Source organism: Centruroides sculpturatus, unplaced genomic scaffold (assembly GCF_000671375.1).
Source record: "Centruroides sculpturatus isolate CEXI.00-Female unplaced genomic scaffold, Cexi_2.0 scaffold577, whole genome shotgun sequence".
Classification (NCBI taxonomy): domain Eukaryota; kingdom Metazoa; phylum Arthropoda; class Arachnida; order Scorpiones; family Buthidae; genus Centruroides; species Centruroides sculpturatus.
In genome coordinates this window covers 194420-217743 of record NW_019384834.1, presented here as the reverse complement: position 1 = coordinate 217743, position 23324 = coordinate 194420, and the positions used below count along the sequence as shown (strand labels likewise).

General features: G+C 34.3%; 1 protein-coding gene and 1 long non-coding RNA gene across 3 annotated transcripts in view; both read right to left on the bottom strand.

Annotated features, from left to right (window-relative positions):
* LOC111630189 (glyoxylate reductase/hydroxypyruvate reductase-like) overlaps positions 1–23324 on the bottom strand; it is a 103187-nt gene that overhangs the window by 53148 nt on the left and 26715 nt on the right. For both annotated transcript variants that reach the window (XM_023374251.1, XM_023374253.1), the window contains exon 9: positions 20156–20286. In XM_023374251.1, the coding sequence (XP_023230019.1) occupies positions 20156–20286 (131 nt within the window). The remainder of the gene's footprint in view (positions 1–20155; positions 20287–23324) is intronic.
* Positions 16095–16363, bottom strand: LOC111630192. The gene is made up of 2 exons (XR_002757470.1): positions 16239–16363; positions 16095–16172 (listed from the first exon to the last, which is right to left on the bottom strand). It is a non-coding gene; the product is annotated as an uncharacterized LOC111630192 (long non-coding RNA).

The window sequence follows — 23324 nt, the reverse complement described above, 5'->3', positions numbered from 1 at the left end:
AATCTTTATATGTGTGCAGCTTTCACCCAAGGTCGTAGGCTTCCACCGGCTAAACCGGGTGAGGTTGGTGTTCTGTAAAGCGCGTGCGCAAATCTGGCTTTTCGTAATCTGAAAATACAGGAGATTACACTCTGCCACTAATATTCTAATATACAATAGCAATTTTTTTTCCACGTGTAGTATAGAAATTTGTAATAAGATACATAATGCGGTTATAATAAAATATTGTGCGATTATTTTCATATAATTAAAATTGATATTTATTTATTTTTTAGAGAATACGAGGGAAGCGGCGCTTCCAACGCTTCTAATGACGGCACGCCACTGATCTTTGTTATATGTTCACTTGACATAGAATAACTGAATTATCAGTAGCTCTTTTTTTACATCATAAATAGTATGTTAAAACAGCCTTTTTTCTCTATTAAAACCAATCAAATAAACACCACGTAATCCAGCACAGAACAATTTTATTCCAAACAAACATTTTCACCGGGTTAATTAAATAGTTTTCTTCAGATGTGCTGTACATTCCAACAGCATTTAGAATTAGAATATTTAGACACAAAACTTGAAATTAAATATTATTACAAATGAATAAAAATTGTGTGAAGGCAACAAATGTCCCGACAAACATAAAAGAGGAAATGCAACTAATCGCAGTAATTGTCAACGTACAGTCATAAATAAGCGTACAATGCGCTAAAAGGGTCGTTCTTTAATTCTATTCGCACCGTGGAGACTAAGAAAGACCTCTCTTCCACCGTAGATTCGGCCTGGCCCATAATGGAGAGACCCTAATGATGAAGGAAGAAGCCAGACAATGAGAAATGAACGCCCATCAGAAATCAAGTAAATAAATCCTCCTCACATTGGTCGCGTATGGTTTTCACGTGTCTAACACCTAAACAGGGGCTATTTCTCCAATAATGCCCACTTCGCATAATTTCATCAATACACCCAATCATGTACATGAAACAGAACATCCACGAAAAATTTCCAGGGTATTTCAAGACGTGTCTACTAGAGCGCTACGCTGAGGCCTTAAACGCACGGCATCCGGCCTTTCCTTTTCATCTATTTGTCTCTTAGCGTTCATATAAGTAATTCCGTCACCTCCAAGGGAATGGCACCATTTTGGAAACATCGGCATCAAAGAAAATTTAAAAATTTGTTTTAATCCAGCTTTTTGTTTGTACAGTACTGTACATAGCAGCTCAATACAAATCCAGTTCTCCGGACGTGTTGAATAATTTCAATTAATTTATTCTTTTAATTCCAATATTTATAGGAATGAACTTTCTTTTATATTTAATATCTACGAATATAATTGAACTAACATAAGCAATGATCTACTTACAAAGTTTATTATTTTAAAAATAAAATTTCTAATATAAGTCTAACAATAGAATTTGGAATGTACATTTTTCATATTTCGTAAACAGTAATAGTAAATTAATTCGATAAAGCATTTGTAATTTTTGAAATTTGCTAAAAGAATTAAACAGAAAGTTTACATAAGTGATATCAATCGAACAATATCAATTACGACAAAGGGAAAAATGAAAATACAAACATTTATTTATTGAATTCCAATTACTAAGTTCTCAATAACGTTAAGAACTTCACAAATTTCACAAATTTGTGAAGTTCTTAACGTTCACAAATTTAACATTCTGTTACATTCCTTCTGTAATTCCACTTTTATCTCCCTAATTGCAAATGGCAAATTTCAAAAATTGAAAACATTTTTCATATTCTACAGAATTTAATAATCAAAATTAATATCAACATTACGAAATACGTCTATCATTTTATAAATTAAACAAATGTAGCTTATTCATATTGGATGAACAGTTTAGTCGATCGAAAACTAATCTCCTATTGATGTCTAAATGTCATCTCCTTCTGAAGAAGAAGCTGCAATTGTAGTTTCTCCAATAAGAATTTAAACGAGCCATTTGCATAAATTTGGTGAAGAATAAGCATTAATTCGTTCACCAAAACTATTTGGAGAAGGTGGTGCAAGATGGGGCCATGGGGTCTGTTTATTCGTGGTTAACGCGCTTTCATCTAGCTGTTATTTGGGGAACTAAATGTCAACTCAAAAGCGATCGCGGGAAGAGAGAACGTCCGAATCGCTCTCTTTGTTTGAAAGTAAGACAGTTTTCCACGTTTCGGCAATACTTCATCTAATTTTATGCCCGCTACAAAGTTTCTACACAGTAAGCATCATTGCGAACTTTTACATTACCTTTTAGATGAAGATGATATGGTATTCGAAGTAACCTTTAAGACTGAAATTGTTTAGTTTTGAAATAAAGTTGACCCGTGCTTGCAGTCAGTATGAAAAGTGCATGTTGGGGCAAGATGGTGGGGGCACAATGGGGTACTCCATCTGCCCCCACCATCTTGCCCCAACGTGCACTTTTGGTGCACAAGGTTGGCCATGAATTCTGCTGCTGGCTAGAGACACGCGATATAATGCAGTGAACTACTGTTTTAAATTCGTTGTCATTGATAATTCTATATCATTTTTTTGAATATATAAAGTAATANTTAATCCCCAACTTCTTGACTTTGATAACATGTCAAATTCTTTTTGGCAATGACAATTTTGATGATGGACTTCTAATGGAAGTTTATGGAGCCCATTGATACAATGTTTTTTACTTGATTCATAACTTTTGTAGTGGATTTAGAGACAGAGTGGACAGAATCAGAAGAATTAATATAATATTTAGTATGCATTCATTTTTATCCAAAAATATAATTAAAAATATAAAATAAAAACAATAATTTTTATTCTCTCATAAAAGCATAAAAATTGCAATTTTTAATATGAGCTTTTCATTAAAACCAATTACTAAACATTATTAGATTCAATGAATTGAATTTCTTGCTTGATTAATACAGGCCATACATTTCAATTGTCATTCACACTAAAAGAATCAAATTTTATACAATTCTTTCAGAATGATAATGATTAAACTGTTAGTACTACTTACAGTTATTTACAAAATTCAAATTGTTTAATGTATTTGTATTAAAGCATATAATCAAATTGTTGTTAAATAATCCAGGTAATTTTTATAAAATATCTTTTAAATCAAATTAATACATAAAATGAATATTTAAAACCTTGACTAACAGTATTTAATTTTTTTTTTAAATATAAAATTATCACAAATATCTTTGCTTACTTTTTGCTGTTTACACCAGTGACAGTCCAAAACTGAATTTGTATATACTCAGATGACCTTTCCTTTGAGGCTACTCCTCTGCAACATCATGTAAATAGATACAGCATCCTCTTGTAAATTAGCCAATTTCACAATAAAATTATAAATATTTGAAACTATTTGAAACTTTGGTTGATGCTTTTAAATTTTTTAAAAAATATTACTGATGTAAAGGATTAAAAGAAAGTGGAGATATTTGCAATGGTTTTATATTTTTTTAAAAAGAAAAATTGCACACATCAAAATATCAGTTTGTGTAGAAGGGTTATAGTTATTGTGTCAAGTTACTTTTATTTTCCCTCCCACCATAAGATGATGATATAATGACTGTTTACTATTAATAGAAAATCTGACTTTTACACGAAAGTCATAAATTGGCTGCAGTATAGCATTAGTTCACTGAGAATTTTTCCCAGAAAAACAATTTTCATTGTAGAGCATTATTCTGCTGGTTGCTCTTATGCATGTGTTCCAGATGCATTTCATCAAAAATATCCAGATACAACAGTTCTTATGATAATTCTTTGATGACCATCTTATTTGTAACAATTCTTGGCTCTCACAATCACCAGATTTGTCACCCTCATATTTTTACCTCTGGGGTATCTGAAAGGAACCATGCATAAAAATAATCCATACACAATAGATGAACTAAAAAGGAACATTATAATGATGATTGCCAGCACCAGTTTTCAGGTGCTTCATAAGGTGGCATCAAACATAATAAAAGAGCTTGTGCCTGCAGTCATTAACAAGGAGGCCATTTTGAACACACTGTATGTTGTAATAACAATTTGATTTTGTTTTTCTTAAATATCAGAACTTTGTTTTTACTATGTTCTGTATTATCGTACATTAATCTCACAAAATAAAAATGATTCCTAACACAAGTGTGTGACTTTTCAACCACTTTGTATAATTCTTATTTTTGCATGCTTTATAATAAAGCTTTCCAATACCATTGTGAAATACCAAGAATTTTTAAGGAGTATAAAGTTCAAAGTTTACATGCAATCAAGATTTTAAATNAAATCTCCGTAGCGTGTTGCCAGGTGGCAGAAAGCATATATATAATTATAATAAACTTACAATAAATTAAGTTAATATATAATTATATATACAGTAGCTAATTTATATATAATTAATATATAATTATATGTACAGTACCTAATTTATATATAATTTATATATAATACTAAACAGACGATAGCAAACTCAATTTAGCCGCTCCGTAGCGTGGCGCAGGGTCGGAGGAAAGTAGTTCGGCTGCTCATCCACTATTGGTCCAGACTCTATCAATCTTGTCGCGAAACGACGTTATGGGAGGTATGTTTTACGAGAGTTTGTACAATTTTTTCGTTACGTTATAGGAATTGTCGTTATTAGAACGTACGTTATAGGGGGGTCGACTGTATATATTACCAAATGTTGTAGTTGCCGAGAATAAAAAAATTATCGTTTTCATTAAAGTGGTTGCCATCTTATGACTTTTCAAACCTTAACGTCCTCATCCTGCCCCACCTTCCCCTATATATCAACGCAATTATATCCCTCAGATTTTTGCATTGCAATGGTTTCATCTGCCGTGAGAAAATTCATAATATATTATCGTAGTTGTTATCAACAATTATCAAGATCTACGCAGAATTAAGAGGAATTTGTATGAGCTGCTTTCTAAAACCCTGCTGGATGATGGCTCTCGTCTTCGGTGTGAAGCCCTATTTCATTTGCAAATGCCAAAATATTTCATTTAAAATGGAAAAATTAAAAAATTACTACAGTCGTTTTATCATATACTTATTTTAGCAATATTCCCTCTTCTTCGTCTTATAGATCATTCCTAGTGTACACGAGTTTGTGTTTTTGTAGGGGATTCTATTTATTCATCAATAGAAATGCAATAAGAGTAGCTTTTGCAATATTTAATTTAATTTGTTTATTTACTTTGATTTTCTTCAAAAATAAACAAGATCTTAACGTATAACGAATTCAACAACGTTGACAGTACGATAAACAAACGCTAAGGCTTGTAACTACGACCCGAAACTGACAAACACAGTTGCCGCCATTGACTCTATTCGCCATAGCGGCATAATTTAGAACTAATATTTATTTGGGAGCTATACTCTTGTCTCGGGTGCCAGATTAACAACTAATAACAGTTTAATTGCACAGAAAAAGAGTACACGATACAAACTTCGAAAGGTATTAAATTGACTAATCTATATCGTAAGTGGTTGCGAGAGAGAGAGTTTACATAAGATTCGCGTGGAGATAAATACCTGTAGTTTGAAGGATCCGTTTGTAAACCTGATGCAGGAGAGGATTCAATCTGTCCCTTAGGAAAGTTGACTAAACCATGAGGTTGGCACGTTAGAAAACTATCCAGAAGTTTTCTAACGTTCCGGGTCAGAGTCGATCGCATATCTGTTTCGGAGACACAGAGTTAATTGGCGATGACTTCCGTTATTGAACCGGGTGGCGACTTGTTGAGTCCGGGAGGAATGGACGGAGACTGCTTCAATGGTCCGTCAGCAGTAGCGTACCGTAGTGGGGGCGGTAGGGGCGGCCCGCCCCGGGCGGCACTTTTTAGGGGGCGGCAAAATTTTACAATAAATAACAATAATATCTTGTAAAAATTTGAAACATCCTAATCTACACTTGCATCACGCCTACGATAGTGCTATTGTCCGGAAAGTCCGGGAATCGGCTCGCCGGGTAAACTAGTAACTTTTTCATCCGATGAATTCCTGCGAAACCTGTCGACCTTTTTTTTTTTGTACGATTCATTTGCGTTCATATACACCACTAATATCCAATAGAACTATTTTAAACAAGTCGCTGCACTACCATCGAATTTTTCATTGCTTGTTCTGTGACAAAACTGAATTTTGGTCTTTTAAATTGAAATACCNCAAGATTTCAAAAACTGGTTTACTATGCCCTTGACAGAGTAGTTGAAAAGGATGATGAAAATGTCATCAGACTCAACTAGCAGTGGTTCCATGGACAGTGATGATGATGATGAACACAACCATTTTAAAATAAATTTTCTAATTATTTTCTGTAATACTGTATATTGAAATAAAATTTTCAGTTGTAATAAGAGTATAAGCAGCTGGTAAGAAATGGACAAAGTAAATGGACTAAGTTCTGCAACTCATACTTTAATGCTTGTGTAACAGAACAATTCTAAGCTGTTCTTCATCTAATAACAACTATTCTAAAATATCAGTAATAGTTATTTGCTGGAACTGATGCCATAATATGCAATTAAATGAATATTTTTGTAAGCATGGTCAATTGAGAGTGATTTTCCAGAGGTGAATGCTACCTATCATCTGATAAATCTTCCAATCTGGCAGAAGTACCAAACATTTTTGGCAGGGACTTTTCATTTGTGATACTCCTCTTTGTATTTTGCCCAAAATCTCTCGATGTCACGTGCTGTTGGGACATTTGGAGAGCTATCTTTGGATATGTATTCAATGCCTTTGCTGTCTAAGTATAGTAGATTTAAGTATAGTAGTGGCCAAAGTAGAGCTCTAGCTCTACTTTAATCTGTACTTAAATCTGGCTAAAAGATTAAATCATCCTGGAATAGTGCTTATCAATGAAGAGAAGCAGTTGTTTTTTCATAAAGATCATCTTTCACCTTGATCAATTTGCCCAGTCAAATATATAGGGTATGTCTCCCAAAAGGATGTGGATCCTTAATACCAAAGCTAAGAATGTTATGTCTGAGAAAGGCTATTAGAACATCTAGAAGAGATGTGTATTCCAGACTGGGCAAGTTATTTTTTCAACATTCCTTCAGGTAAACCAGAACAGAGATGTACCTTCACAAACAAAAGCATCAGTTGTTTCCATGGACATCCATGGCCTGACAAATGAGGTATTTCTTGTAGAATTTTTCCTAGGGCTGCATTTTTTCTCATAGGCAATATCCTGAGGATTCATAGCATGGTAATTATTGCTTTCCAGGGTCACATGGGCAATAACTCTTGTCATCAATAATGAGATGCTTTTTCAGACTTTTTTCATAAGATTTTCTGCAGCCTTTTTTTGCTCTTTCTGCTTGATCTTTTATATACTTTGGTGCAGTTGCTTCTTATGTTCTTAATCCCCAACTTCTTGACTTTGATAACATGTCAAATTCTTTTTGGCAATGACAATTTTGATGATGGACTTCTAATGGAAGTTTATGGAGCCCATTGATACAATGTTTTTTACTTGATTCATAACTTTTGTAGTGGATTTAGAGACAGAGTGGACAGAAAGCAGAGTTAATTGTTTTGTCCCATTTCATACTTTTGAAAAATGGCTTACCAAGTGCTTTTTCTCATACCATGTTCTATTAAATGGGCAGCAGTTTCCTTCTTACTGCATCCTAATTCAATTTCATAGTAGTGAATGACACTTTTGGTGAGGAATTTGTTCTTACATCTTTTCTCCGTATTGTTTCATTGGCAGCAAAGAATTTTTATTGTGTACTAGCTGCAAGAACCTGCTTTGCTGGGTTTTTATTTGTATGTAATATAGTTTTTTATATATATATAAAAGACTGTTTTTCTAAGTAATCTAGAATCTAGNTTGCTTGTTCTGTGACAAAACTGAATTTTGGTCTTTTAAATTGAAATACCTAAATAAGGGGGACCGAAATTTTCCTCCGCCCCGGGCGGCTGACACCCACGGTAAGCCACTGTCCGTCAGTTCCGATATTAAAACGATAGAGCACGGCCGGGAAGTTAAAGGATTACGGGAAAGCGTCGCTTTCGCCGCGAGAACGTGCAAACTGACAAGTTCTCAGGTAGTAAAGGATAAACAACAACGCTAACTGTCAAAATATTCATGATGAAATCGTGCATACTTTGTAAAAGTCCCGGTTCTCACATCATTAATCTCAAGAACAGAGTTAGACGAACGGTAAAACAAGATATAGAAAGCTTCCGGACTAACTATACAAGAACTTCTGATTTGCAACGGAAGTCACGTTATTTCAATTCAACATGTTTCCTCCGAAAATATGTTATATTTAATAAAAATTAAATAGCAGTGATTGCAGGGTACAGTACATAAATAATTTATTAAGGTACAGTACAGTAAATCACAAATATTAAGGGGTTAAAATGCTAGATTATTACTTTATATTTAATAAATACGTTTATACTGTTTTCTCTAAACAAAAATAGTTATTATGAATCTTATAAGATAAGAAAAAGTCTAGGAAATCGGGGTAATGAAGCTAAAATATTAAAAAACAGGAAGAAATATGAAAAAGGTGCAAACAAATGTAGCTTGTTTGTTACACAAACACGAAATAAACATAAATGAAGTGTTTCTGATCTCTGCCATAAACTATTAGGCTGTGTACACACTAGGCGTTTTAAAGAACCAAGGGTTCTATATAGGCGTACACACTCAAATGCGCGCTTTTGGCCAAACGCGCGTTTATAGATTTTTGTTAAAATGCGCGTTTTGTGGGCGCTTTGAGATATATGTGCTGCTATGTTACTGTACATTCGATCGCGCGTTTTGCGGGCGTCAGCCGAGCGCTTTGAGATATATGTGCTGAAATGTAGAACGATCATTTCGATACTGATCTATTTATTGATGAAATCTAAAAGAGACCAACCATCGTCAAAAGATTTTATAGATATTTTAAAAGAATTAAAAAACTTGGGTTCATTTTGTCTTAGTTTTGGATACAACGTCGCAAACATTCCATGTGTCAGTCTATCTCGTAATATTGGGTGCACCCAAAATTCTCTTTGCCTCTGCCATCGTCTTTTATAGCGACGATGGAGGAGGGGCACACAAGCAATTACTTTCACGTCCATTTCCAAACTGAGCCAATGCGTATGCTCCACTAAACGGTCGTCTAACGCCGAGCTAACGCGCGGTGTGTACGCTGCTAACGCGCGTTTAACGCAATGCAAAACGCCTAGTGTGTACACAACCTTAGAAGCGAGGTGCTGCAGTTTAAAATCCGAGTTTTAATTATTATACAGACAGATTTAATATATTGATAGATTATATTATGTGCAGTACAATACTGTATATCATTAGCCTGATTGGCCCGCTTGCCTGCTTGTTATTTTAATATAAGCATTTGGAAAAAAGCATCTCATTCTAATGTTATTTCTGAGCATTTGAAAGCTATTTTAACTCCCTTTTAGAAAATAATGATTATTTTAATGGCATATTCATTGAAAAGTTTAAAATTAAAAATTATCTATAACGTATGCAACATGCAACATGGATTTCCTATAATGCTATAGAACAGGGGTGGCCAACCTGCGGCTCGCGAACCACATGCGGCTCTTTGAAGGATTATTTGTGGCTCTCGATAGATGTACCCGAGTTTCCTTTTCATTTTTGTGTTATTATATTTAAAAAATTATTATCGTTCCGTATGTGTTTCAAAATGTCTTTTAAATTACTAAAAACAAATATGAAAGATTAAGTGCAACGTTGTAACAAATTTCATTTCTGTCCAAGTTAAGAATGATATGACTCATCGAAAACTGCGCGAACGAACATAAACAGTGGCGTAATCGTCGGTTATCGACCGACTCCAGACCGATTTTGAATTTGTAAACTGTCATCATGGGCGTAGCCAGAGTTTTGTTATGGGGGGCCTAGTGGAGGCCAACCTGACACAAAATTGAATTATTTCAAATTATTGTTCATTATTGGGCACCGAGCAAGCCGTTCACCTTTTTTTTTAGTATTCAAAACTTTTATTTTAGCTTTAGGTGTTTACAAATCGACTCAACACTTTTTCGGCTGTGATTTCCTGGGGGGGCACCAGGTTCCCTGGGAGGGGCCGTGCCCACCCAGGCTCCCCCCTCGCTACGCCCATGACTCATTGCAACGGACAGTTGACATTGTGCTCTGGAGGGAACAATTTGTATCACTCTTGCTACGAATATAATTTGTATTCTGGAATTTTTGCATACCTTTTTAATACGTATTTAATTGCGGCTCGCGAAAGATTTCAAATTTTGAAAAATGGCTCGGACTATCAAGGAGCTTGGCCACCCTGGCTATAGAACGTTATGACGATCAAAACATAACAAGTAAAACGCCAAAGCCATTTTTGGGACGAGATTGTGTCTCGGAGACTCAGTGCTCGACTGCGCACCCTTTTCTAAGGAAAATAGAAAAATGAGCACTCTCCAATGAGGAAAAGCCGACACCGATACTCGGGGTCATGACGTAGATTTTGGTGGGCTTCGTTGCCGCCGTGGTTACGACGGGTTGCATTGTCACGAGTCTGTTCTTGGCTACGGTAAGCGGAATCACTTGGACGCTCACGGTGGGTCTCGTTCTCATTCTCCAATCTTCTTTGGTATCGCTGGTTTTGAGCGCAATCGTTCAAACTTCGCCGGTCTCGGCCACGAGGTCGTCCACGAGGTTTTCTGTGAAATTAATGGGTCAAAGGGATCCGAATGAGGTGTCAGCAACACACAAGAAAATCGAAATGACGAGAGCAAGAGAATACACGCGTAACGTGTATCATATGTTTGTCAAAATCCGATTTCGCAACGTTCGCATTTCGAACTGCCTAACGAGAAACGCATGCACAAATCTCGCACTCTCACCTGTTCGTAGAAACAGTGTCGCCATTTTGAATTTTATTTTGACTCGGTTTTCGGTCCCGACTATCTACAAGTCTGGTTTTTTTATGTGCGCATGATTTGGGCACCAAATACTCTGTGCCAAATTGCAACTCCTGACATGTATTCCTTCGTGCCTGTAAGGTGTCGAGCCGTTGACAGCAGCACGATTTATAAACGAGACGTTGTCTCCTCAAAAACCTTGTAACATTATCTTTACTTACATAATAGAAACACAATCGACAAACAAGCAAAATTAAATTTTATTTCCCTCTTGAAGATGTAACTAATCGTTTGCTAGTTAGATTTGACAATCGAAAAATAATTTATTTGCAAAATAAAGGTCTACATATTTTTTTTTCTGTTGCAGTTAACTTTAGAAAAATATGGTCGATTTCAGAAATGCATTGTCGAAATTAATTTTAATTATAAATTAAACTATACATATTAATAAAATAAAAGGACGACTCTTACAAAAAAAATTTTTGTTTCAGTCATTTCTTTCGTTGTTCGCACCATCAGCAGTTCATAAAATCACAAACTCACGGAGACGACCTTCCTTTTTAGGCTACTGCCTCCGTAGTTAAAATGCAAAAATGATAAAAGCGTCATCTGGTGTTCTTGCCACNCTAAAATTTATTTAAAATTATTTAAATTATAATTATTAAATTTATCAAGAGATAGTGCCTAACGCCTAACTCTATTGCCAAATTGTCTTTTAAATTATTAGTGTTATAGCATTTCTAGCCCAATAATATTTGGCTTTGGTTGGTGTATCACAAAAATATAGTAAAAAGAAATATGAAAATATTAACAATCAAAAGTTTTGTCAGACATTAATGTTAAAATTTACTATACATATGACATCACTTTCAGTAATAAAAAGCTGAAGTAATAAGATTATATAAAACATAAAACTAACTTTATTATTACTATTGTAGTCAACTCTTTATACATAAAATATTTGAAAATACAGTGGATGATCGGTTAACAAAAAGTTTGGATAACGAACACTTTCGCAAAATTTTTTTATGATCAGACAACAAACACTTTGTGATCAATAGGACGACTATCATGCCAAAATACTGTGTAATAAAATAAAATGGAGAAGACACTGAGGTTGGCGTTACACGTACGTTTCAAAATGTACATGTAATGCTGACCTCAGTGTCTTCTCCATTTTATTTTATTAAACAAACACTTTACTGAACAAATGTAAAAAGAAGTGATGGAAAATAACGAATACTGATTGATTTTCCCTTGTCTTCAGGTAACAATTTGAAACCTTTCGGAGTGCAGGAGATGTCAACATCGATGCTCAACCCAATACCGATTGGATAGTATTCCTCTGAATTTTGAAACTCTCCTTTGTAATTCTAGCCTTTTGTTTACCTTTCTGACAAATAATTTTTTATAATCTTTGCGAGACTGTCAGACGGGCACTTGTTAAGTTTTGTGTTTAGATATTTACAAAAGGTGAAAGTTTAACTGTCCCATCGAATATTCATTAACATTTTAATACCAAATTTTGAATTTCATCTGAGCCTTTATTTAAATAATTTTTTGTGGGCTACTTAATTCTCTGAATTTTTGTAAGTGCTTTCCTGAACTTTTTATTTAAAAAAGAAACTGATAATATTATGGAACCTAAAAAAAGGACTTTCAAGAACTGTGCTCACTGTAAAAACCAAGTAAGAGATAATAGCCAGGATAGAAAGTGGGCACAAGATGTCTGATGTTGCTAGGCAGTATGGCTTGAACAGGTCTACAGTAGGCACAATCTTAGCTATGAAATGTGAATAGGATTGGACTTCAAGCTGATCAATAGATAAGCAAGAAACGAGAAAATTATCATCCAGGTGTTCCCATGCCATAGTCTTACAAGCTGACCCAACTCCTACCATACTAAGGAAACTAAGAAAATAATATCTCTTCCAAGTATTTCAGCTCTTCCTGGGCAAGTGGATCCTCCATCCAATGTAGCTTGTCCCAGGCTCTTCTTTGAAGTTAAAACCTGCAAGGAGGACTGGCCATTAAGGCCACTGGTTAATAAAAGGACCCACCCAACCTACCACCTTGAGAAGGCACTTGCCAAGTTACTAGGTGGGTTCCTACCCCCTTCCCCTCTGGTTACGTCTGCATCCATTGCAGCAAAGGCATCTATATCTTCTGTCTTGGATAGCTTATCCCATAATAATTATAGTTTCTACAAGATGGATGTAGTTGCTCTCTACCCCTCAGTACCTGAGTTTGAGGCTGTTATACTCGCCAATGCTATACTTGTCAAGGAGTGCATTACAGCACAGCAAGTCTTAGAAATATGTGAGATTCTACTTTTTATCACAGAAAATAATTATTTTTGGTTCAACGGGAAAATATATCTGCAGAAACAAGGGGTCCCTATGGGCTCACCACTATCTGCTATATTAGCAGAGTTGCTCATGAGGTGTGTTGAGCAAAGGGTTTTTAGCTTCTCCCTCATGAGAGCATACCCACTGATATATCTCAGATATGTGGACAATATTCTCGTAGCTTGACAAGAGACGAAGGAGGATTTTCATGTCCTCAACAGTTATCTTACGGAAGTTTATTCTACCATCAACTTTACCTGGGAAAAGGAAAAGGAAGGAGAAATTGCGTTTTTAGATCTAAACATCTCCAAATCCCAGGGTACTATACTGTACTCCGTGTTCCATAAATTCAGCAGCATACTCCCTTTAATCCCTGCCACAGCATACCAGCTGAAGCATTATATCAATGAAGCTATTGCCCCTCTAATTGGAAGGACTGTTCTGTTGTCTTCCAATCAAGCTGTTATCAATATCGAGCTTAAAGCCATTTGCTCAGCAGTAAGTGCAGCGGGTTATGCTAAGTCCAAGTTTTATGTACATCCTAAAAAAGATTAAAAGATCTCTTTTTCCCGCCACTACTTTACAAGTCTCAAAGGAATGCATGATAGTCCATCCCGCTTTATCATTCTGTGGCCAAATAACTGTCTGCATTTGCTGAGTTTTTAGGCAACATGCGCTCTTTCAACCAGTTTCTCCGCGATCAAACCTTAGGACGTTATTATGCAATGACGGGGATGCTTTTTCCGTACTAGAGAGGTCTGGAGTTTATTCTATCCCATTGGAAAGTACGTCTGGTATTCACACCCACTACATCAGAGTGACATCCAGAATGTTGTCTTGCCGTATTTCTGAACACCAGCATTCTATCAGGGCAGGCAAGTGTGATACCGAGCTAGCAAGAATAGTGTTGCAACACCAATACAACCCACTGTGGGACTAGGTGGTGATGCTCAGACATTCTGATAACAGAAGCGTTTTGTATATTTGGGAGGCCTTCCTTACCAACATACTAAATCCGTGCAACACCCCCACACTGGATGTGCCTTCTATGTGAATCAACTTATATAACAGATTAAGATATCGTCTCTAGCTCCACATGCTAGCAAAAAAATTTTTTGCACATGTGCATTGGCACCACGCACATATTATTCAAATTCTTTATGTTTAATTCCATCTTTGGTTATATTCCAAAGCTTTTTTGCCATTAGAATAATTTGAAAAAAATTATTAACTGTTTTATCTACCTGAAGAAGACGAAAATAGTTTCATCGAAAGTGCTAGTAATTTATAGCAATATTTATATGTAGTTTAACACCTGGATGATAATTTTCTCGTTTCTTGTTTAGCTGTAACAAGAAGTCTCAAGCTGCTAATGGAGTAATGAAAATCACATCTGAGAAATAAAGAGCATTTTAGAGCTCATAATGGAACCTGAAACTGATCTGACAACAGAAGAACTCCAACAACTCTCAAATGAAGAATATCAAGAAACTCAGCAAGATGTGTTTTCTTTTGAAAAAGAGGAAGACAAAAGAGGACCATGTTGACATTTGCTACTAAAGATCTTTTGAAGAAGTGGGAGGATGTACAACAATCATCCAAGTGGCATCCAAACCAGAATAAGGTTAATGGGGTTGGGGATCTCTACAATTACAATACTATTAATTACTTCCGAAAAATCTTGAAGAAAAGAGAAAAGCAATCGACATTGGACAGATTCTTTAACCCCCACAAATGGAAAAAACATGACTAATAAAAATGCAAGACTGCATATACGAGGCATGTCTGGAAAGTAGTACCATTTTGGAAAAACTCACATAAAAAATCTTTTTTCAAAACAAAATTTATTTTTACATGAAAGAGCATGTCGGAAACTATTTTTCTACATAGTTACCACCATTGTTCAGACATTTGTCATATCGGGAAACCAACTTGTCTATACCCTCTTCAAAGAAAGATGCCGCCAGAGAAGACAGCCACTGCTGAACATTGGTTGTTGAGTGTTCATTGCTGGCAAANAGAAAAAAAATGTTTAAGTACAGTGGGTGATCGGTTAATGAACAGAAAAAGTGTTCAAAGCATATAGTTCTTGGAAAAGAATGTGAGTTTTCTAAGGAAAAGGGAAACTTTTGAGAAAGTTTGATTATAGTTTGAAATTCATTATTTTTCCAGAAGTTTGGGTTGTTAGAATACCAAATCAAACTGTACATTCAAACTATACATTCTGGAATAAATTTATTTCTTCTGTAGACAAGTTATGATGATGAAACTGAAAAGTTTTCAGAAATGTTAAAACAATAAAATTTGTCGAATTTTTTTTAAAGTGAAGCTATTTGAAGTCATTGATCTGTTTCAATAACTTTATAACACTAAAGTAAAGAATATAATAATTACCAGTACATCTTATTAATGCTGCTACTAACTTTATTTGAAGTGAATGGAGATTATGATTATTAAACTGAAGATGACAAAATCCAAATACCTGAAAATATAATAAACAAAACTTTTTGAACTTCTATGTTATTATTAAAAAATGCATTGATAAGCTAGCTGTTATAATGAGCTATAACTTAGCATTTATAATTACATACCAATAATAATAATGGTAAATAAAAACACAAAAGAAACCNTATAATGAATAATGTATAGTTTAACATTATTATAAATATTTATAATTTCATTATAGTCTGTTCAAAAATTGAAGTTTTCGTCGAATTCTGATTTCGTCAATAAGGAAATTACAATAATACGAGGATTTAAAAGACCAAATTAATTTTATTTCCTAAAAATATTTCAAAGTGCAAGTTAATTACTAAAAACCATCCAATTGACAAAAAAGTAAAGAAATAAAGTTTATTATGCTATTATAACTTATTTTCCTCTCTTTCTTTTAATCGTAATTTGAATCTTTGTACTTTTCCACTTATCGTTCTTGGCAAATCTTCTACAAATTCAATCTAAAAACAAAATAATTTAAGTGGCTTAATTAATTAAACTTTTAATATAATAATATTTATACTTACTTTTCTAGGATATTTATAAGGAGAAGTAATATTTTTAACGTGATCTTGTAACTGTATTATCAATTCTTCTTTATCAGCGTCATTATATTTCTCAGTTAGTATTATGAAAGCTTTAACTACCTAAAAATTGATTTTAATTAATTAATTTGAGATCACCGCTTTTGTAAATACAGTATATAAATTTGTAAATAATTGGATTGAATTTTTTACACGACACGTTATACAGACGAAAATATATAATTCTTTCAGAATTGATTACAGAATTATTAATAAAAAATATAAGTAAAAAAAGTTGAATTGATTTTTTACTCTGATTGATTACATAAAATAAAAAAAGTTCAATTCAGTCTATATATATATTTTTTGTAAATTAAAAGTTAAAGATTATCAATATGATACGTTCTAACACCTTTACCTCTGTTCATTTCAACAAAATATAACAAAGTATATTTAAAAAAACACTTAAGAAAGATTTTTGAGTATAACATAAAATAAACATTNAAGAGCATTTTAGAGCTCATAATGGAACCTGAAACTGATCTGACAACAGAAGAACTCCAACAACTCTCAAATGAAGAATATCAAGAAACTCAGCAAGATGTGTTTTCTTTTGAAAAAGAGGAAGACAAAAGAGGACCATGTTGACATTTGCTACTAAAGATCTTTTGAAGAAGTGGGAGGATGTACAACAATCATCCAAGTGGCATCCAAACCAGAATAAGGTTAATGGGGTTGGGGATCTCTACAATTACAATACTATTAATTACTTCCGAAAAATCTCGAAGAAAAGAGAAAAGCAATCGACATTGGACAGATTCTTTAACCCCCACAAATGGAAAAAACATGACTAATAAAAATGCAAGACTGCATATACGAGGCATGTCTGGAAAGTAGTACCATTTTGGAAAAACTCACATAAAAAATCTTTTTTCAAAACAAAATTTATTTTTACATGAAAGAGCATGTCGGAAACTATTTTTCTACATAGTTACCACCATTGTTCAGACATTTGTCATATCGGGAAACCAACTTGTCTATACCCTCTTCAAAGAAAGATGCCGCCAGAGAAGACAGCCACTGCTGAACATTGGTTGTTGAGTGTTCATTGCTGGCAAAGCGCCTCCCTCCAAAATCACGCTTCAAGTTCAAGAACAAATGGTAGTCTGCAGGTGCGAGGTCAGGGCTGTATGGCGGATGATCGAACTGCTCCCAACTGAATTGTTGAATAAGGTTTTGAGTGACACCAGCAGTATGGGGATGTGTGTTGTCGTGAAGCAACACAATGCCTTTACTGAGATTTCCATGTCTTTTGTTTTGAATTGCATGGCAAAGTTTTCGCAATGTTTCACAGTATCGTTCCGCATTGATGGTTTCACCTCTGGGAAGGAACTCAACAAGCAGAAAGCCCAGAACACAGTGCACATGATTTTTCGTGGAGAAACGTTGTTTTGAATTTGTGTCTTGTGGGGGACCATGAGTGCCTCCACTCCATCGACTGTTGTTTTGATTCTGGAGTGACATGACAAATCCAAGTTTCATCACCGGTAACAATTTTGTTTAAAAAATCTTTACCCTCTTCACTGTATCGGGTAAGAAATGTCAAAGCACTTCCAAGTCGCTTCATTTTGTGGACATCTGTAAGTATTTTGGGAACCAAACAGGAACACAATTTGCGATAATTTAAGTGATTTGTGACAATCTCATGCAAAACAGTTTTTGAAATTTGTGGAAACTCATCACAAAGCAATCTTATTTTGAACTGTCTGTTTTCAAGAATTTTCTTATTCACTTTTGCAACCAAACCATCATTGATAACAGAAGTGCTTCGTCATGAACATTGGTGCGTCCAGCATTGAATTGTCAAACCCTCTTTCTCACCATTTTATCACTCATTACATTTTCACCATAAATCTCTACAAGTTGATGATGAATTTCAACTGGCTTAACATTCTTTGCGTTCAAAAACCGTATTACAGAACGCACTTCACAGTCAGTGGGATCGGCAATCGTCTTAAACATTTTGAACGCTCACTAACACGTGGAAAAACAACACAATCTGGCTTTAATGGTGTCACTCGACTGACAATCAACCAGAGACACGTGTGCGCAGGCGCTGAACTGCGATACTACCGCTGTAGTGGCGGTAGAACGAAATGGTACTTACTTTCCGGAAACACCTCGTATATGTATTTTTACTATTATATATAAATAAACATAGTAAAAAAGTATATAGCTTTTATTTTTTGGAGTCTCCGGAATGAATTAATCAAATTCCCATAAAAACCTATGGTAAATCGATAATCGGTTAACAAACAATTCGGATAACAAATAAAGTCTTGGAACATTATGTTCATTAACTGATCACCCACTGTATAACATATAAAATAACTTATTTGCACAACATTTTAACACTATGAAGTTTCAGTTATGTTTAGAACAACAAATAGTTTTATAATCATTACAATAACACCTAAAATCACTAAGAAAAAATTTATTCAACAAACGTTTTCAACCTGCTCGAAAGGCCATCACCAGGTTATCCATAGTTGGAAGTATGTAGTTGAGAGAAACTCATCAGATTCTAATCCTCAATGCCTATTCAATAAAAAACGATATTCTTTTATTTTTATGTTTCCTTTCTCTTTTAGTTAGAATTATTGTTTTCTTTTTAATATTGCAATATTTATATATATATATTTATTTTCAAATTCGAATGACTTTGTAATTTTAAATACAGTATAGCGTTGTTTATCTGAAAGCTGTTTATCCGAAACGTCCATTATCCGAAAGCATTCCAGTCGGCAAATTTAAATTTTTGCTAGTGCTGTGGCGCTGCAATCTTCGGCTATTTCTTGGGCTACTCAAATATTTTACGTTTTTGATACTAAATTAACATCTGAAGTATAATTTTTTATTGTTTTTATATTTTTCAATAAATTTATTTTGTTTGTACAAAATAAAAAATAATTTTTAACGATACAATAGTCGTACTTACTCAACCTTTATTGTCCGGTACTTGTAAAATTATTTGTAAAACAAACGTTTTCGGCCTCAGTCGAGGTCTGCTTCAGGTTAAATTATTGGATTTCATTCTTCGAATGCACGTTTAGTTTTAAATATAATCGAATTTCTTGCGCGTGTTACGTATCGTCATCGTTTTTGTTGTTCTTCGCATACGTAACGCCAAGCATAAGAAAGCGTGTTTCCGTCTTTGTTGTTTATACATCTCCCTGTCCTGCCTGCTTTGTAGATTTCTAGGGCTTCAAGTGCTCTGATGTGATCCGTATGAAAAGCTCTATTTATTAATCTGGCTTTTGATAGCTCCGCGTGAATATCCGGGTCGTATGAGTAAGTACGATTTTTATAAGAATACCGGTATTCGGATTAGAAGATTTTTAAGATACAATAGTCTTCGTTAGGCTTAACATAGACAAAAATTCAACGAAAAGCAACACGCAACGGAGAGAAATTTCAACATGGGATAAATTAATATATTTTTTCATACATGATTCGTTATCCGAACCACCCCAGTCCCCAATTGATTCGGATAACTGGCGCTCTTCTATATATTCTTACATGTTTTATTGATAAGGAATGCTTGTTAATGTTCCAAAAAATTTAAAACCTGATGGTCTGTCAACCAGGTTGAAAACATTCATTGAATAAATCTTTTCTCAGTGATTTAAGGTGTTATTGTAATGATTACAAACTTTTATCTGAATATTGGTTGAAATAGTTTTATATTTTAATGGTATTGAAAATGAAGATGGAGTTGAAAAATTGAAAATATATTTCCTTTTATGTAAAGCTGTTTGTTATTCAAGGAATTTAGTTGTGTTTAACTTAACAATAAATTTTATTCAATTTATAGTTTCTTCTGCAAACATTTTAATGTTAGAATAAAATAAAATATTTACCACAGTTATTTAATTCAGTCAGAGGATGATCAGGTGGTAAAGGTTCTGGAGTCATTACATCCAAACCTGCTGCTTTAATTTGGCCTGTAGTAAGAGCTTGATAAAGAGCATTTTGATCTACCACACCCCCTCTGTAAAATATTATCATATTTAATTATAATATATAGTTCTTCAATATGTTATACAAATTAAATATACTTTAAAACGTTAATTAAAATAAAAAACTAGATATTTAACAAATTAAACTGAAAAGCAATTATCTAGTTCAATAATGACTTTACATTAGATTTTATGATAAGTATCAGAAAGAGAATAATTCATTTTATTTTGTAATAAAAACTACTATATGTAATACAGTATATCTAATTTTTCAAATTAAAAACTATTTTTTTCGCTTGATATTGTCTTTTTGCACATTAAAATACTTAGCATAATGCCATAATACTATTAGAATGAAAAAAGAAACATTAAATCTAGTTGAAAAAGTCTACTGAGTCAGTTAATCATAATTTCAATAAATAAGCACTTTTAAAACATTGTCTGATTTTGTCTTCTTCATTTTCTGATTTCATCCTTCTGATCTTCATCTTATTAATTTGAAATAGCTGATCTCATCTTCACTTAAAGTGTTTATTTTTGAAATTATGACTTGTCTCTAGCAATCTTTTCCATTTGGATTTGATGCTTCATTCTTAGAAATGATTTTTATAACTGCTAGTTTAGAAGGAAGTATTCTTTTGAACAAACATTTTCAAGGGAGAAACTATGCATACAATATATAATTTTATTTATCTAAATCACTTCATTTATAAAAATGATATTTAAAGAGAACTCTACATTATTTTTCCATGAAAACTGAATGTAAAGAATGAAATTTATCAAATTGTTTATTAGAATAGTTTCTGCTTATTGTAGTTATAGATATCATTATCAATTGCTTAATATTATCAAAACATACAAGTTAAAATAGACAATAAAAACTTTGCCTAACTTATGGATACAAATTCACTGAGTTCAGCGTTAATAAAGTTTCTTTAGTATTAACACAAGCACTTTCGACGAATGTATAATCGTCGTCTTCAGGTAAAAAGAATAAAATTTTAACAAGACAAACGTGCAGGATATTCCAAAGGAACAAAATATTTAAAATTCAAACAGGCGTCCAGAAATTCCGTTAAGAACGTGCAAATAATTTTTTTTTTTTTTTTTTTGATATGTTTGAATTTTTATATTTTACGATGTTAGCGGCGCATGCGTGGAAATGCTACCGCGTTGGCGATACGATGTTAGGCGCGTTTCGCTTTTTAGGCGCCGATATAAGGCAATCCACACCCCGGGTAGATCGAGGGTGGGAACATTGCACGCTTCTGAAGTAGCCGTGAGAAGCGCTTCCCAGATAAACACAAGCCTTCGATTGTTGCAGCATTTAATTATTTCCGTTCTGGGCCATAATGGGTTGTAGCCTTGCTCGAGAACTTTTTTAGCGAGCTCAGTAGAACATCTTCCTTTGGCTACGTCATCCTGATGCTCAGCAAGGCGGGAGGCGAGCATTCTTGTTGTTGCTCCTATGTATCTTGTAATATTTCCCGTTACCGGATTTTCTAGGTGTATCTTGTAAACCCCTGACTTTTCTAAAGTGGTTAGCCTGTCCCGGTCGTTGCAGATACATCTGCGCAGGCTTGGTAGGGGAGTTATGGGTAGTATGAAATTATGTCGTCGAAATATGCGGCTGATGCGTATAGAAATTGGTCCAAGATACGGCAATGATGATTGGATCACGGATGCTTTTTCCTTTCTGTACAGCGTGGTACATGGGTATAGGGCCTCTTTTACTTTACGGAGCACATGCTCGTATTTGCCATATGTAAATCCTGCAAGAGATACCGCTACTCTGATGATGTCTAATTCCATTTTTGTTGCTAGCTGTGTCGATGGAAGCAACAATGCTCTTCTAACCAGTGCAGCAATGGCGGCATTGATATACCGCGACGGTTGGAAAGCATCTGCCGGGATAATATACGGTAACATATCAGATTTGTGGTGAACAGCAAATTGCGGCCCCTCAACCGACTTTTGTATACACAGATCCAGGAACGCTATTGAATCCTCATGCTCCCTCTCCCAAGTGAACTTGATTGTAGGGTATATGCTTGAAAGATGCTGCACAAATTTGATAAACTCCTCCTCTGTATTCTCCCATATTATTAGGATGTCGTCGACATAACGTAAGTATAGCGACGGATAACTGATGGTAAGAGGGGAGTTGAAAATTCTACGCTCGACTTCTCTCATAATGAGCTCGGCCAAGACTGCAGATAGCGGAGAGCCCATCGGAACTCCTCGTTTCTGCAAGTAGATGCTCTTGTTAAAAAGGAAATAGTTGTGCTCAGTGCAAAAGGAAATATAAAAATTCGAACATACAAAAAAAAAAAAAAAAAAAAAAAAAAAAAAATTATTTGCACGTTCTTAACGGAATTTCCGGACGCCTGTTTGAATTTTAAATATTTTGTTCCTTTGGAATATCCTGCACGTTTGTCTTGTTAAAATTTTATTCTTTTCACCTGAAGACGACGATTATACATTCGTCGAAAGTGCTTGTGTTAATACTAAAGAAACTTTATTAACGCTGAACTCAGTGAATTTGTATCCATAAGTTATACAAACATTGGCATGAGTTTTTAAATTTATTTTTACTTAAAAACTTTGCCTATTTACCTGAAGATATAAATATATTTTTAAACTGTCTCGTCATGCTATTAGCCTCAGCATGTGGTTGATAAAATGTAATCATCATAAGTTAACTAACTGCTAGTAATTAACCAGTAACTACTTTAAATTTTGAATGGTATATTTCCTTTCAATGTAATAATTTAAATGCTGGCATTTCTTTCTTCAATTATATCCTAGCAGTTGTTAAAGGCCCTAACAGGCAAATAGCAATAGTGAATTATATATCTATATATATATAAAAATGGACATGTATGTCCCTATATTTCACTTTTCCGCCAAAACTACACATCGCACGTGAATGGTGTTTGTATGTGGTAGTAGCCCCAAGTCTCCATTCGTGCATAGGGGTGGTTGCATCTTGATAGCTATAAGGGTGCGGGAGATATGAGGCTGAAAGTGGTTGAAAGTGGCTTTCTATTTCGAATGTTTTGTTCGAATT